Source organism: Phocoena sinus, chromosome 8, assembly GCF_008692025.1.
Source record: "Phocoena sinus isolate mPhoSin1 chromosome 8, mPhoSin1.pri, whole genome shotgun sequence".
Classification (NCBI taxonomy): domain Eukaryota; kingdom Metazoa; phylum Chordata; class Mammalia; order Artiodactyla; family Phocoenidae; genus Phocoena; species Phocoena sinus.
Window position 1 is genome coordinate 47073530 of NC_045770.1, and position 18014 is coordinate 47091543.

The following is an 18014-nucleotide window of genomic DNA, read 5'->3' on the forward strand; positions in this document are numbered from 1 at the left end:
TATTATAATATTATTTTTGTCATCATTATCTTCTAAAAATTTCTGGGAAGGAAACTTTAAACCTGAAGTTCTGGCCTTTTCTGGTGTTTGTGTACTGAGTATTAAGAATGAAAGTACCTGGCATAAACTATCCTTATGTATGAAGGTTCTTACTGTTTTTCTCTGTACTTGTTCTGATTCATCCCTTTGATCACCAGGCTAAGAGTATGCACTAGATTTAGTTATGGATTGTATGTAAATAAAAAATTTCTGCATATGCCCACATGAGATAATTGATGTCATTAAGATTAAGCACATTACTGTAGGCTAAAAGTGAGAAGAGTCATTGTTTGAACAATAGTAGTATAAGCTAATTTGGCAGTTTCAGATAAGCCATTACCCCACTTGTCATGTCAGCTTCACCTATCTTTGTTTAAAAAGCACCAGCCTCAGGCCAGACTGTTATTATGTGTCTGTACTTTAATATTCATGGTATTGTGATTGGGTAGGGTTGGCCAGCCTCTGACCCTCCTTCTTCCCTCCCTCTTCATTGATGATCTCTGAATGATTCAGAAAATTTTCGAGTGAATTAAAACAAAGCTTTTTATACTTAAGGGAAGATGGTAGTTAAACACAAGAGAGGAAATTTGAGATTATTTATTCTTTTTTTGTTTGTTATAAATTGCTCTTTTTAGGATGTGAAGCATCACATTTCCTTCACTCTTTGTAATGTGGGTTTGACTTTTAAAGAACAGCCAGATACATTTAGAAGGGATTTGGGAAATAGTTTATTAATTATCATAACTAGGTAGTTTAATATTTGTAAGCACAGCTTAAACCCTTCAGAAAAAAATAAAGTACACTTTAAATGACCACAGTTTTAATTTAGGATTCTGTAGCATAGTAGTTAGTATCTAGGCTTTCAGATCAGACAAACCTTGCACACTATGTTAGCTCCTGCTATGTATCAGATATGTGATCTGGGACAAGTTGCTTAATTTTCAGTTTCAGGTTATTTGTAGAATGGATATGTAGTAGTGTCTTTCTCATAGAGTCAGTGATTACATATAAGGTAGCTTGCACAGTGCCTGTGGTGTTACAGGAGCTTTTTAAATGTTAACCGCTATTGTTAACAATAGCTCTTGGGACAGTAGTTGGCCTGCTGATTAATTGGGGTTGAGGGAGTGCACATGTGTTCTCAGATCAACAAAGAAGTCAATGTTTTCTACCATATCTTTCTTGTGCTAAGGTCTTGATATGTAGAGAGAAAATACAGGATGAAGGAAATTGTTCAGGTCATAATTGGCAGAGAAGTTGGCTAGTATTGTCTCTTGCAACTGCTTTTGGATCCCTGTAATTGAGAAACTCTATCTGAAATCCTAAAGAATATCTGATGTAAGTGAATGCCACTGATGTATTTGCTTCACTTAAAAATAGTGAAAAATTCCTTTTCAACTCACAGAAAAGATTTCCTTTTGAAAGTAATTAACTGTTCATATTAAGTGAGATTTGATATATAGACTGAAGGTTTAAAGCTAGTCTTTAAAAAAAATTGAGGTAAATATCTATTTGAATGAGGATTGATAACCATTAACACTTGTGTAATCAACACCCCATTCAAGATATGAATCAGTTGCATCACCCCAATCCTCCTGTCCCCCTCCAGTCACTCCCTAATCCGCTCCACACAAATAACTATTTTGAATTCTAATAGAATAATTTGTATCAGATTTTGAATTTAATATAAATGGAATCATGCAACTATTTTCATATCTGGCTTCTTTTGCTCATCATAATGTTTTGAGATCTGTCCATATTGTTGAATATACCATTGATTAATTCTTTTTAATTGCTGAATAGTATTCCATCATGTCAATTTACCACAATTTTGTTTATCTGTTTTCTAAATTGGAAAATTTGGAAGTTTTTGGATTATTTGCAGTTTTTTAACTGTCATAAATAAAGCTGCTTAAAACATTCTTGAACAAGTCTTGTGGAGATAACATTTGTCTCTCTCTTGAATAAATAGCTAGGAATAGAATTGGGTGATTAAGGTAGTTGTATATTTAACTTTATTTTTTTTTAAAACCCATAGCTTTTTTCAAGGTGGATGTACTCCCACCAGCATTGTATGACAGTTGCATTTGTTTTATATCTTCATCAACATTTGATATTACTAGTCTATCTAACTTTAACCATTCTAGTGGGTAAGAAGTTATATCTCACTGTGATTTCAGTTTGTGTTTCCTTGATGTTAGTCTTCAGTTTCATTTGTCAATAACTATTCAGGAATAGTGTTTGGACATTTTCAGTTACTCAGTGAGTAGTGATTAAGTACCAGGACCATGCTCAACAGTATGTCTGATTTTTAGGGTTGTGTTTCTATTTAAAATTTAAATAAGTTAAATATAGAAAATTCTAAGATTCTCTTAATGTTTCATGTTCACATAGTCTTAGTTTTTATATCTTTATGTTTGTTGATACTCCTTACCAGGTCATGCTTATGTAATAAAAATAATAGTGTCATTCTTAGGTGGCTGAAACTACACTGTTAGTTAGATCATGAGGAATATACCTATTTATTTTTATTGCTCTCCTGTGTTAGACGATACTTGATTTATTTTGATGAAAGAAAGTCTTAATATTTGTACAATTTTAGGCCCCCAGCAGTCTTCTTGATGCTTTGGAGCAACATTTAGCTTCCTTGGAAGGAAAGAAAATCAAAGATTCTACAGCTGCAAGCAGGTACATTATTCTTTGTGGGGCAAAGAACAGTAGTGATGTTTCTGAGAAAGTAGATGAGTCTAGCTGAAGTTCCAAGTTATTGAACTTCTCTTTATCTTGATTTAACCATTTGTAAGTCGGTTTAATAATAGTATCAACCTCAGAGAGTTGCTGTTAAGGATTAACACATGTAAGTTTTGGGGATAGTTCCTAATTTTCAGTAAATGTCAGCATCTGTTAAGATGATGGCATTGAAAACTACGTGGTTTAGAATGGTGTTCATAGTGTCAGTATTTCTCTTAAAGATGAAATGCATAGGTTCATATGGTGTATTATAATTACAAGATGCCTTTTTTACAGATTTGACTAACCCTCACAATAGCCCTGTGAAGTATGCAGTAGTAATTCTGAGACTCAAACCTAGGATGTCTGACATAAGATTTCATCATCTTTCTCTAATGCCAGTTTATGGGGTTGACTGTGGACATATTTTAATCATTCTATTAGACTTTTAGCTGATTTCCAAGACCAAGACCAGCAAATTGAAAGTAATATACATCATCGCTTATTGACCTTGTAACGTGATTTTTGTGTTGGTTAGTAACTTGAGTAATTCTCATGTTTTCTTATGAAGATTTCCTTTTAGCAGTATGAAAAAGAAATTTGTATGAAGTATGATGGGAGCTCTTCTTCTTTTCGATTGTTGTTTCAGAACTTTTTTTTTTTAGCAACAAAATTTAAGTAATTTGTAAAGGAAAATGTCATTACTGGATTTTAATGCTTTTTAATTGCAAATTTGTTCTTTGAATTTTCTAGTAGGTTTTTAGAAGTATAAGCCAAGTTATAAGGCCCGATTATTTGAGAAAGTAATGAAAAATATAGCCAGGTAGCTCAGGTACACCAATTTACCTCATATGTTTTTTTTTTTTTGTTTTTTTTTTTTTTTGCTGGTACGCGGGCCTCTCACTGTTGTGGCCTCTCCCGTTGTGGAGCACAGGCTCCGGACGCGCAGGCTCAGCGGCCATGGCTCACGGGCCCAGCCGCTCCACGGCACGTGGGATCTTCCCGGACCGGGGCACGAACCCGCGTCCCCTGCATCGGCAGGCGGACTCTCAACCACTGCGCCACCAGGGAAGCCCCTCATATGTTTTTTAACATAAAATTTTCTGGGTTTCTTGTATTTCTTCACAGCAGTATTACTCTTCCTTTGTCTTCTGAGTTATATCTTTATATTGGCTCATTTATAAAATTGATTTTACATAAAACTTAGTTTTTCCACTTGTGTGCTTAGAGTAGAAATTAATGGTGTTTGGTGTGTGAGAAAAGGAAAATTAGTAGCAGTCACTGAGGAGTAGTTTCCTGTTAGAATTCTTTACCACACATGTTTATTTTGCCTAGGATTAATAACATTGGGGAATTAAATGTTGGGGTTTATGATCTGGATAAGGTTTTGATATAAGAGAAATGAGGTGGTTTGCTGTGAATCCACCAGTAAGGGATGATGTATTGTGCATATATAATATGTTTGAAAAGAAAATTCTAGCTTGGCAAAAGGGTAGCAGAGAGAAAGGGGGAGCCAGATGGACCAGTGACTGGAATGAAACTGATCTTCCTTTGAGAGAACCTGTGGGTCCTCTGGGAATGACATCTTTGGGTGTTATTATAAGGGAAACATACCTAGACATACATTATTTATTGCTGGTACTTATGTTTTAGTATTCTGTAGTAGTACTGCCAAACCCAGGCTGTAAATTAGCAGAAGATCATTTTCTATGAGAAATTCAGTACTTTTTACACATCAGGGTTTTCCTAGAAGTATGTGAGCTCTTCTCTAATTGCATTGGTTCCCTACCTTGGGGCTTGGAAGAGGCAATGTCCCTCACCGTTACTGTGAACCCTTTCCAAAGTCTAACACTTACTTTAAAAAAATAAATGAATGTATGTGTAGATCAACTAATTTCTAATAATCCTCTAGGTCAGTGGGTAGAATATTTCATCTGAAGTATGGGTTTTGACTCCATAAGTTTAGTTCATAATTATGGTGCCTATCCATGGCTAGTTTGCTAGACCATTTCATAACCAGTGAAATAAATGTTTGGCAAAAAACCAAATTACCTTTGTCTGATTATCCAAGGGCAACAACACTTTCCAATGCAGTCTCTTCCCTGGCAAGCACTGGCCTGTCTCTTACCAAAGTGGATGAAAGGGAAAAGCAGGCAGCATTAGAGGAAGAACAGGCTCGTTTAAAAGCTTTAAAGGTAGGTGTGTGCATTCTCTTTATTTGGAAAAACAAGTATAGGAGTTCATAAAGTAACTAGGACTTCTGTACAGACTAACAGTATTTAATAAATATTTGTACAAATGGGGTGACATTCAGTAGTCTAACTTTTCATCCTGACATTGAATGACTGGCAAAACAGAGAATACCTTTCTGCTATCAAAACAAAATTAGAAAATGCTTTTTTTCCCAGAGGCCATACAAACAAATCTGGTTTCTGGATTCCTTATGGTAGTTTCCTTTCTCAACAGGAACAGCGCCTAAAAGAACTTGCAAAGAAACCTCATACCTCTTTAACAACTGCAGCCTCTCCTGTGTCCACCTCAGCAGGGGGTATAGTGACTGCACCAGCCATTGACATATTTTCTACCCCTAGTTCTTCTAACAGGTAGGTGGAGTGGTTAATGATTACCTTTGAATACTTAGGCTTAAAGACTTCTAACAGAAATTTTGCAGTTTTTCAGGTTTAGTTTGATACATGATTTTGTAATCATAAATTCACACAAAGGAGGTAGTGATAAATGGTGGTAGTGGTATAATAGCTAAATATAAAGTGAAAGACTTTATATTTCAAATATTTAAGAAATGGGATATGGCTAAATGATAGACTTATACCAATTGGAAAGGTGGTGGTATACCAGTTGGAAAGGTGGTGGGTTATCTCTGGGCAAACGTTTCATTGTAAAAAAATTAACTATAGTTAAACACATTTGTGAAGTGTCTAATGGTTCAAGACCCTGTATATAACTCTTGGATATGTATGTATGATATGTATTTCAGGATATCCTTTCACTGGATGTTAAATGTTTTTCATTTCTAGTCCCTGGTGTTAAACTCAAACTCAGTAATCTGGAACACAATAAGAGTTTAGTTGCCAGATTTCTGTGGTATTGAAGCCTACCAGCCCAACTTCAAGCTGCTTAACAATAGGAATATTATATTTCCAGGCAAATTGGAATAACTGGATTTTTCTAAATTCCTCCTATGTTTTTACCTCAAAGTGGTTTAGAGAAATTTGAAATTCAGATTCTGGTTTGAATCCTGGTTTATTTATTTCTTAATCTTTTTTTTTTTTTTTTTAAACCTCAGTTTCCAGGCAAGATAATGTATGGTATAAGTCAGTGGTTCTCGGTCTTTACCAAACATTAGAATCACCTGGAGGGTTTATTAAACCACAGGTTTCTGAGCCCCACCTGCAGGGTAAGGCCCAAGAATTTTCATTTTTGCCAGGGTCACAGGATCACTAGTATAGGGTTTAACACAGTGCTTAGTGCATGGTAAATGCTACATAGAGAGTGATGGGGTGTTTTGTTTGCTTGTGTTTCTTTGATTTTGTTGTTGTTGCTGTTTATTTTATTAACTCATCCTTAAACGGTCTTCCCTTCCACCTACCGACTCCCGTCACAGCTCAGTGTAACTTTTACTAACTCAGCTACTACCTGCTCTCTGAAGTTTTAGTAGATGTTGAATTTAGCTACGTGTTTCTCTTTCAGCTTTATCTTTTTGTTTGTTTTGATTTTTGTATAATACCTTCCTTAGTCCCCAGTAACACTGAACCATTAAGTGTCAAGCTTTTCACTTAGGGACCTTAAAAAGAAGTCTTTCTTAGTAGGGTAGGGGGATGGGGGTAAATGGAAAAGAATGTTGATGGTTTGAGGATGAAACAAATTATTAGATAAAGAACTAATCTTTTTATTTCACTTAATACCCTCAACATTTTCACCTTTTTAACAGTAATTGAGGACAAACCTACAGCCTATTACAGAATGCTTATTGCATATTCTGTATCTTTCCCCAAAGCACTAAATGCATTTGTATTTTGATTCATCTACTTATAAAACTACGTTTTACATCTGAAAGATATGTCTTCAAAACTTTTGTTTTTGAATAAGTGTAAGTTAAAAATAATCTATGCTGAGATATACATAATGCCTCAATTCATGGAAACTGGGATCTTTTTTTGTGTTGTTCCTTAATCACGTAACACGAAATATATTACGTAAGTAGTACTCCCCTAGAGTTATGTAATGGGGTGGCTTCGTTATAAATTTATATCATATATGCATGTATAAGTTTTTCCATGTATTGTTGATGTGTTGTTTGATATTTGAAGCAATAAAGGTAAGGTTAACAGGTATTTTACTTTGTAGGGGTATTAGTGTTGCAAATGTCATTGAAGTTTTTTTGAAGATTAAGAGTAAGAAAACAAATTTCTTTTAAAAAAATTAATTGCCATGACGTTTCATATTTTAAAATTATGTTGTTTAGGTTCTAGGTTCTTTTCAATAAAGAAATTAGTTTTTTCCTGGGGAAGTCATTGATTCTTTCCAGAAGGGCTATTATTATTTGAATCTTATGTAAACTTAAGATATGGTACTTGAATAATTTTCCAGGCCTCCTTAGAAATATGCTGTTACATGAGGGGTATGCAGCTGTTATCTTGTTGCACCTGTTTTTCCTTTGGAGATTTATATTATTGGGACTTTTTTTTCACTTTTCTTTTTAATGTTTTTATTTACTGGGGTGGATGAGGGGAGTGGCTAATGTAGCAAAGTTTATCTAATAAATAAAGCATCTTTTCAAAATATCTTCCTAGCACATCAAAGCTACCAAATGATCTGCTTGATTTGCAACAGCCAACTTTTCACCCATCTGTACTTCCTATGTCAGCTGCTTCTCAGGTAGCAAGTACATGGGGAGGTAAGCATTAATGAACTTACTTTGTATGTTGTATAGGCATCTCCCTTCCCCATTCTGTGGGATTTACTTGCCTTACACTTGATACATGAGTACTTGAAAAATATTAATATGACAGTGAAGTTGTTTTGCCCCTTGAAGACATTTCCATTCATTTATAAATGCAATTCTGGAATGCATGTTCAATTAAATTATGAAATGAAGTTTATTGAAGATGAAAAAGGACCAAATGTATGTTTAGTTGTGAAATCATTCTTTCAATGTTGAATTTCTGTTCTGTTACCCAGAAATGTGTAATGGTTTTCTTACCTTTGGTATATAAAAAAAATTTACTTGCAGAGGGGAAAACTCATCTAATAAAAGTTCTAATAAAATTCGGATGGTGTTATCAGGCAGTGCACTATCTTCTCTGCAGGAATGTCATGACAAACTTTATGCTACTTGTATTTAAAATGTTGATTTAATTCAGACCTGTAGGATTTTGGTATTCAAAGAATTTTTCCCCTAGTACCAACAGGAAAGTTTGCTGACCTTGAGTAGTTCTTTGATCTTAAGGTGACCATATTATGATCATGACCTGGCATCTTTGAAGGAATGAGCCTAGTCCATGTCAGTTTTTAAGCAGTTTTGCTTAGATATTTAGTATGTTTTCAAATCATTTCCTTTGTTTGGTTTTGGTACTTCTGTTTGTTTTTATATGTAAGTATCAATATTATTTTATAAACACTGAAAAATTATTTGAGAGGGAAAGATACTCTGAGAAAGGACACTGTCTAGAGAACCGTTAGAGAATGGCAAGCTACCTTAACATTTATGTTGGCTCACATGTAAAATCGGAATTGACTAGCTTACTTCTCATAGCAGGATTCATTGTTCTAGTGAGTTTTTCTGGTGTATTCGACTTTTTCATCTTTATTTCAATGGTTTGAGTTAATAACTTTTTGGCGGTTTTTTAATAGTTATTTCTTAAGACTATATTTTATATAATAGAATGTAAACTATGTGAAGGGAAGCGCTCTAAAATATTTTGTTGAGTGATGCATCCCTGATGCCTAGAACACTTATTGATATATAACATGTACTTTGTAAATATTTGTTGAATGATTAGACATTTTCTTTTTTGGGGGGCAGGTTATTTGTGGTTCAATACAGGGCAGGGAACAGGAATAGTGAAACACTAAAATACTAGATTTTTTAGACTAATTTTGTGAGCCATAACTTGATTTTTATAACTAATTGATTTTGAAAGCTAGTTTAATTTAGCTAAATCTTAAGATCTGGGAGTAATTTCTAAAAATGATAAGCTAGTTTTAAAGTCAGTAAATATTTTAGAATTATTTATCTGAATGATCTGTAGACAGCAAATTAAGGTTAAGAAAGCAGTTTCTTAATATCCTAAGTCATTACAATTTTAGGATTTTTAATCTGCCAAAATTTACATGCTTATTTCCTGCTTATTGTGAATTGCTTTAGGAAACATTAGTAGGATTAACATGACTGTTTAAAGCAGTTTTAGCTTGCTCACCTTTTAAAAAAACAAACCAGTTTTTCTAAAATTAAGGCTGAAAAGTTGTATTTTTAGATAGATGAAAAATTTTACAGAAGGCTTAATGAGGACCAATATAACATTTCAATGAAACTGAACTGTGAAATTATTTTGTCTGGATACCATGTACAATTAATTCTAACAATGACAAAGTTTCTGCTTGGAATTATTGAGCTCATATATGAAGGCAGATAGACTGTTACTGTGGGAGAATAATTTTAAGTAATTTCAGCCTGTAAAAATTGTTTTATATTCTGTTAGAAGAAATATTCCATGGCAATTTGTGTGTGAATACAGTGTGGGAGTACATTTAATCATGATTTCCTTTTCTAGTTTAGGTTATTTTGGTTTATGTACTATTTTCATCAAAATTTCCCCCATATTTTAACATTAGGCTTGCTGTGTCCAAGTGACACTGTTAAACTGTTTAAAAAAAAAAAAGTATTATCAAGTATAGTTGAGAGCAGAGGCAGTAGCAACTGACTACTATTTTTCCAAAAGCTTACAATTATATACGAGGAAAGGACAGTGATCTTATATAAACCCCTCAATTTAAGAAGAATGAAATCTTGTCTTCTATTTCATATAAAGATATTTGGCATCTGAGTTGGTGATAATTTCAGAGTTTTGACTTCTGCATAATTGGATAGTGGAAGAGTATTTTAAGCCAAGAACTTTGAATACTTCCTAATTTAGTCATTGTATTATTCATACCCATGACATTCAGATTAAGACTTTTTACTTTATTTTTAAAATTAAAGTTACTAAGATAAATAAATTATATATATAAAAAGCTTTGATCATAACAGTAAATTCTAAAAGGCATTTTTTTGACGTTAACCATTTACCTGAACATTTGAAATATGTAGCATTTTACATCATGCTTTTATAGTATGTGACAAAACAAAGGTATGCTTTTTTTTTTGATAATTCTAAAATCTTATTCTATGCTTTCCTTGCTCTCATTTGCTAAAAATGGATGTTAACAACAGATTTGGTATTTAATTTAGTTCTTATATGCACCACAGAAACGATGTGTATTCCCAATCACAGCTAGGTTAGTGATTAGAGTTAAGAGGAGGTAAAGTTCATATGTTTAATGTGAGAGGCATTTTACGGTTCCACCTAAAAATGAACATTGAAGAGAGAGAACACAAGCTCTCCTGTTTCTCTCATTGCATTATTAGTGAGCCTTTGTTTTTTCAAGAAATGGTCTGGCATCTAAACAAGCACTTGGTGTTGAATACTAATATCTTGAGATATCAGTTTTCATCACCTTGAAAACTTTGAGTTACAGCAAATCTAAAAATATACAGTATTACCAGGTTAAGTATACTGTTGTATATTTTAAGCAAGATTTCAAAATTTAATTCAGGTAAAAAAGAATGACCCTTTCTGAAGTTGAATTTGTTTTAGTCTCAGCTGGCATGAGACACACGACACTATGAAAACACTCAATTTTCTGTGAATAAATGTAGATATCAAATATTTACCTCAAGACTGTAATATGACTGGTACTATTTTTGTTTCAATTTTTTGCATTATTTTTCTATGACTCTAATGTAACATAAAATTAAACTTTCAAGTGAATAATGATAAAAATAATGGAAAAAAGTATTTATTAAAAGTATAAGGAATTTTAGAGTTGCCAGTCTGATAAGTAGAGTTTAAGTTGGAAGAGCTGGAACATTATTACTATTTTTTTTATCTTTAATGAATTTGAATTAATCATTTATGGTATAGTAGACTAACATTTAGATTTAAAAATCATCATCTAATCTAAATGATGTTAATCTGCTACCCATAGTAGTAGTGTTTTGTCAAGGTAGATTAAGAGCTGGTTTTTCTTATTGTCTGACTGATCTAAATATACAGATTCACTTACGCATTTCTGCATATTCTTCTTTAGGATGTTTCATATAATAGGAAATGATTGATATTAAGTGCTTAGGTAAAAGTGTCAGTCAGTAGAATAGCAGATAACTAGTAAGTTTTTCCAAACATGTCTTTTCTCATGAACCTAATAGATCTGTTGTAGAAATATGTATACTCTTTTTGAATGACTTCTCTCATGACTTCTTTTGCATGGAAAACCAGAGAGAAGTTTTGTGTTACTTGTCCAACAAAGTATGATGTACTTTAAAAACTCCATGCCTCTATCAAATATTTAAAAGTAGTACTTTCAACCAAACTGGTCAACTCTAAACTTAACGCAAATCCTTTCTTATACAAGAAGGAGTTAGAGTGGTCATCATTACATTTTTATTTTAGTATAAAAAAATGAATCTTGTTTTTGACTATTTTCTGCTTTTTTTTTTTTTTTTCTGCTTTTTATTTCTGAATTTTTTTTTTCTCTCTTCCCCCATTGTTCCATTTATTGAGAAGTGGAGGGGTGGGAAAGATGTTTAACATGACCATTTGAGTTAGAATAGTACATCAGTGAGTTTCGATATGTTTGTAGGACTTCATACAATGACCTCAATATTATCTTGATATTTTTCTTTTTAAAGTTGCAGTTGCAGGATTTGTGGAACACTAGCTTTGAATTTATTGACTTTAAGGATAAAGTGTGCCTATATTGTTTTGCAGAAGCTGATCCTTAGGCCATTGCTTCCTTATTGTTTTATCATACAGTCTTAGAGTAAAATACACTGCTTAATACTATATTCTTAAGTAAGGACCACAAACTAGACTAGAAGAGGCAAGAACAGGTGCTGGTTGGAAGTACAGGAGTATCTTTTTGTTTTTAATTGTGTTATAAGAGAGAAAATTATGACACTATATTTTCGCTGCTCTTTATTTTTTCTTCTCCCCATTAGTTAAGGTATGATGAATGGCTTTCAGTCATTACAGTGACAGTTATCTTGAATGAGGTATAGGTATAGTAAATATGTGATTCTAAATTTGATAATAAAGTACATATTTGGTACCATTCTAGTAGGGAACAGTACTTTTGTTATTCCTTCCAAATCATTTAGGCTTTAAAACTCATAGCTAGGCCTTCAAAGCTAATCCCAGTCTACTGGGATGGCCAGTCTTTTGTCTCTGTTCTTAATTTTTCTAAAATTCCTTTCCCATCATTAGACCTTTTCTTCATCTTTATTATTTTGTTTCCTACATCTGAACCCATACAAGAGTTTATATTCACATGTTAGAAACCCCTAATTCCCTTTGGCTTTTGAAATACTGCTTATTCCACATTTGAATTATTTATATCAATTATGTGAGTAAACATAGCTATGCCACCAGAACTGATACACTCCCATCTTGGGTGGGGAACACGGTTCAGGGTAGATGGCTCTTTTATAGAAACATTTTTGTTCTTACTTATCTTCTTTTTTAACTACATGACTGTTGGCTTTCTGATGTAAAGCAGATCTAGCCTTCGTATGCTACTGTTGTTATGGACACATAAGTATTTTTTTCTGAGGGTTCATTTTAAAATATGTTAAATGCATTTCTTCTATCTTGGTGATTAGATTTGATCATTTGCATTTAGATTAATAATAATATAGCTACTACTTTTCACTTTGCATCTTTTGACTGATTACAATACTAATTAATTTACTTCCTTTCTTCATTTTGCTATAATGCACTTGGACTGCACAGATCCTTTCTCTGCTACTGTAGATGCTGTTGATGATGCCATTCCAAGCTTAAATCCTTTCCTCACAAAAAGTAGTGGTGATGTTCACCCTCCCATTTCTTCAGATGTATCCACTTTTACTACTAGGACACCTACTCATGAAATGTTTGTTGGTAAAGTACCATTTAACCTTTCTTTCCAATTAATGTTTATACTGCCTAAGTTTTTTTTTTAACGTATCCATTATTTTTAAAACACTGCAATAATTACTTTGTATTTTAATAATAAATTTTTAAGTAAACTAAATAGCAATAGTGTAGTGAGATTTTTTACACCAGTATCCCTAATTTTACTTAATGCAAGTTTTTAGGAAAGAAAATTTCCTTTGAAATTGGACTTTGTTTTGTTCTCTATCATACTGTAGCATCACATGCTACATCCTGTTTATTAGTTCAGAGAGGTGGTTATTAGGAGAGTTGATTGAAGGAGTAACATCTCTTAAACTTAGTTACGTATTTATGTGTGCTTATATTTTTCCCTCTCTGCTTGAGAAAGAGGGTGATTATCACTCTTAGTAGCTTTCTGAATCTTCCTTTTTTTCCCGTTTTTAATTTCAAATAATGGTACAACTTTATATTGTCTAAAACCCATTATACCCTCTGTCCAATCTTAAGGGTCTCATTTCATTGTTAGCCTGGGGTGAAAAGTAGAAAATGAAAAGCAACTTGACTGACTAGGCTTAATTGTGGTCTAAAAATCTGTAAAAAGGCAAAATTTCATACCGAAGTTGTACAAGGAAGAATAAGTTTTTAAGTACATACTAAACTGAAATAAATGTTTTTGAATCCTACTAAAAAGATGCTAAACCCCCTTAAAAGATGATGAAAACTGCTTTTATTCAATTCAAAGAAACAACGTAAGGTGACACAAATTTAAATCTTTGATTAAAGCAGCATTCAGAAAGTCATCTGTGTACCCTAGGTAGATCATGTGGCCATATTCTGTTAGATATATCTGAGAAAGGGGAGGATGGAAGGTGACTAGAAAGCAGTAGTTGGAGATCTGAGAAAGTTTCAAGGCAGGTGCTCCAGTTATACAACTAGTCTAATGGTTCTAAAGTGTAATATTTGGTTGCAATAATTCCTTTATTGTAGTACATTTAAAAATTATATAAAAAGTAATTGAAACTAAATTATACATTTTGTTGCTCTAGAAATTTGTCAAATGGAGTGCCTTTTTGCTTGGTAATAAGGGGTAACTAGAGTTATCTTTGGAGTGTTCTGTTGGGGTGGTGGTTTTTTAGGTTTATCTTTTCTTCATATTTACCGAATATGAATAGTCTGTATATTGTAAATATGGCTGTTTGTATCTTTTTAAGTCAGTTGCCTTAATTTGGGGATATGAAACAGATACGTCTTTGCTTTGGGACTATATATTTAGATCTTTTAGGTCAGAGCAGTGCATGGACTTCAGGATGTCACATCTGTATCCCCTGAAGGGGGACAGAATGGAGGACAGTAACCTTAAGTGCTGAAGGTTGTAGGTATTTCACATATAAACAGAAACAGAGTAAAAATATATAAAAGTCATGTGAGAGAGTTAATTATTATTTTGACTTTTCAAGGAAAAAAGCCTGTAATAATAGGAATATCCTAGAAATGTCATATTCCTAATGTTTTTTAAGTTTAAGGCCTATGATTTGGGGCAAGAGGAAGACCAGAAAGCAAAGCAGATTAGTAAAGTTGATGGCTATATACTCCAAGGTCAGTCGGTCCATTTGAAAATTAAAATCATAGAATTGGTGATTTAGAGTTTGCAAAAACCTGCAGAGAATGTTTGGTCCAGCTCTCAACTCTCACAGTAGTAAGAGAACATTATTACCATTTTGTGGATGCATCACCTGAGTCCTAGAAAAGTTAATCAAGATAACCCAGCTAGTGGGAGCAAAGCCTAAATCAGGAGACAGCAGCTTTGCTCTGCAGCGCTCTTTCCCTTATGGAAGTGCAGACTTTCATTTAAACCCTTATCTTCCTCTTTCTGAGGGAGAATAATACAAATGGAAGTATGAAGTATACTTTTAAAAAAAAAATCACATCTGCCAAGTTTTGTCATTAGAGAAAAAAACTTGTTAAATACTTTTCTTTTTTAATGAAAATGAGTGCAGAAGGGGAAATTAAAAACCACTGATGTCAAACCATTAGGCATTAGTCTAGAATAGGGGTCAGCAAACTTTTTCTTAAAAGGTCAGATTGTAAATATTTTTGGCTTGTGAGCCACACGATCTCTTTCGCAGCTGCTCAACTTTGACATTATAGCGTGAAAGCAGCCGTAGACAAGACATAAACACATGAGCTTGGCTGTGTTCCAGGAAAACTTTATTTACAAAGATAAACAGCTGTAGTTTGTTGATGCCTGTCCTAGAAGAGGCTTTTTAATAAGTCTTTCAATGCAAGTTGAAAGTTCCTGAGAAGTAGAGTTGTGTAATAAAAATTCCAATACTTTCTTACTCAGAGTAGTAAGAGCATGAGAGGACCACCCAAGGTGTGCCATTCCTGGCACTGTATAGTCTAATTAGCCACTAGCCACATGTCATCATTTAAAGGTTAATTAAAATTAAATATTAAATAAAATTAAAATTTTACTTCCTCACTTGTACTAGCCACATTTCCGTTCTTCAGTGGCACATGTGCCTAGTGGCTACCATAATGTACCATATGCACATATCTGCTTATTGTGTGGATTTATAAAACATTTCTGTTATTAGAAAGCTCTGTTGGATAGTGCTCTAGAACAGTGGTCAGGAAACTTCTGGTGTAAGGAACCAGATAGTAAATGCTTTAGGCTTTTATAGGATGCATAAAATCTTTGAGTCGTCATCTTTTCTTTTTCTTTTTTTTTTTTTAAACAACCCTTTCAAAAGGTAAAAACCATTTTTAGCTCACATAGGCATATAAAAATAGGCCCCAGGCTGTATGTAGTTTGCCAACCCCTGCTCTATAGGATTAAGAACAACCAAGAACAATCAGAGTTAGGTATGTAGATACCTTCCAACCCTTCCAGGGGAGGACCTTGATTTGATGATATGATTCTCAGTGTACTTTGTAGCTTGTCCTCATGAAAGCAATAAGAATACTGAAATTTGTAAGTCAAGGGGAGTGGGTTGTGGTCTCAGCTATACCATGTTTGTGACCTTGTCTAGGCCTGCTTCCTCATCTGCAAAAGAAGACATTAGAAGACATGTTGGTATTGACTAAAAAGCCAACTGGTTCATATTTCTTTATCTAAAGAAATGCAGTATTGGTTATTTTTAAAAACTTGTTGTGAATATTATTTATATATTTTTTTTAAAATATAGTACTTACAATGGAGGCTTAAGTGCTTTTTTTTAGTAAGTTGTAATTTGAAGAACACCAATGGCTTGGACTCCTGTTTTTTCTTTTGTTTTGTTTTTATTTGTTTCTGTTTGTTTTTAATTACTCCATTTCACTCTTAACTGTTCCTCCTCACTTTCTCACTTTTCTCTTTCTCTTTTTTCTTTTTTTCCTGTCCTTTCTTTTCCCCCCTTATATGCCTTGTCAGATTCTTTTTGTGGTACTCAAGCTTATCGTAATACTACCCTTATGTGCCATGAGCCTTCTACTGTAGCTGGTTTATTTGGAGGTAGGTAACGATAATCTCTAAAATTTATCAGTTTATTTATATGCAAGAGGGGTTTCTTTTTGTTGTTTTCCTTAAAATGAGTTGGTAAGAAAAAAAATACTTGGTTTTGAGGAACAGGTAGTTTTTTGCTTAATTTTGTTTTCCTTGATTAAACACGATTGTTTTATGAATGGATGCCTGTCATCTTCCTGCTTTTATTCATTCTCAAAACTTTCAAATTTTCAGAAGAGTTTATAATATTTTAATATTACAAGCTCATGGAATTTAAAGCTCTGTGTATAGATCTTAGTGATAGAATGGCAGATAATTTTGATTTGAACAGTTGTGGCACAGGTGAAGGGAGATTATACTGGAAAGAAGCATGCTTTTCCAGCGCTATGCAAAGGCCATAGAAATGGGAAGTAGTTTCCAGGGAGGTGTAACCAATTTGATCTGTATCTTTCCAAATATATTCTGTCTAGGCCAGTGCAGTAGCAATAAGACCTCAAAATCCAGCTGAATTTTTTTGTGTATAGGAGTTGTTACCTTAGTTAAGTTGGCATTAAAAAGTAGGTTTGACACAACTGAAGAACTGAGGTTCTTGACTGGCAGTAAGGATTAGACATAGTTAAAAGTGTTTAAAAATGGAATTGTTGAGGGCATTTAACAGAAAGAAAATGTTTGGAATACGGTGAACTCGGGTGTGAATTCCAGTTACACTCCTTTACCTGTGTGACTTTAAGCAAGTATTTAGCCTTTCTAAGACTGTGAAAATGGGGATAATAATGTCTTGCAGGATTGTTAATGAGGTGTACATATATGCCTGTATAACATCTAGCACAATGCCTGACACAGAAGTATCATTAAAACTACTTGTATTGGGAACTTATCTTGTGGGGACTTCCCAGGTGGTCCAGTGGTTAAGACTCCACGCTCCCACTGCAGGGGCAAGGGTTCAGTCCCTGATCGGGGAACTAAAATCCCGCATGCCGCAGGGCGAGGCCAAAAAAAAAAGCAATTATTTTGTGTATGCAGATCATTTCATACTTGGAGTATACTTCTTACCTAAATTATTTAATCATCAGATATAATCTTGAAAACTCATTGTTTTTGTATTGCTGATAGATTTTTAAATTGCCAAGGGCTATTTATTTTTTAGCCCAGTATTTGGTATTTCAAAGCTCAAGAAGTTCATAAAACTTGAAGAGTCCTGATAGATATAATCATTATAGCTATAATAATAAAAACTAATTTTCCTACCTACTAATTTATATAAGATGAAATACTCAGGATAAACCAAAAACCCTTAATAGATTCTGGAATCAAAGAAATTGGGGTTTAAGTCTTGATTCTGCCACTTACTAATTATTTTACCTTGGATAAGTTGTTTAATCTCTTAGTTTCCTCATCTGTAAAATGAGGATAATAATAACTGTCTCATAGTGTTATTGTGTGGTTTAAATAATAACCTATCTATAAAGCCCTTGCATAATGTTTAATAAATAGTAGCAGTAATTTTCTCAAAAAAGAATGAGGCCTATTTATTACAGAACTACCACCAAAAT

The 18014-nt window shown here is 33.5% G+C and overlaps 1 protein-coding gene across 17 annotated transcripts in view; it reads left to right on the forward strand.

Moving 5' to 3' along the window:
• PICALM (phosphatidylinositol binding clathrin assembly protein) overlaps positions 1–18014 on the forward strand; it is a 107253-nt gene that overhangs the window by 62917 nt on the left and 26322 nt on the right. For 9 of the 17 annotated variants that reach the window (XM_032641689.1, XM_032641688.1, XM_032641685.1 and 6 more), the window contains exons 9-12: positions 2639–2724; positions 4838–4961; positions 5233–5369; positions 7578–7681. In XM_032641689.1, coding sequence (XP_032497580.1) covers positions 2639–2724; positions 4838–4961; positions 5233–5369; positions 7578–7681 — 451 coding nt within the window. Of the gene's footprint in view, positions 1–2638; positions 2725–4837; positions 4962–5232; positions 5370–7577; positions 7682–12833; positions 12984–18014 lie in introns of all 17 variants that reach the window. The other 8 variants (XM_032641681.1, XM_032641677.1, XM_032641678.1 and 5 more) reach the window with 1 other exon arrangement.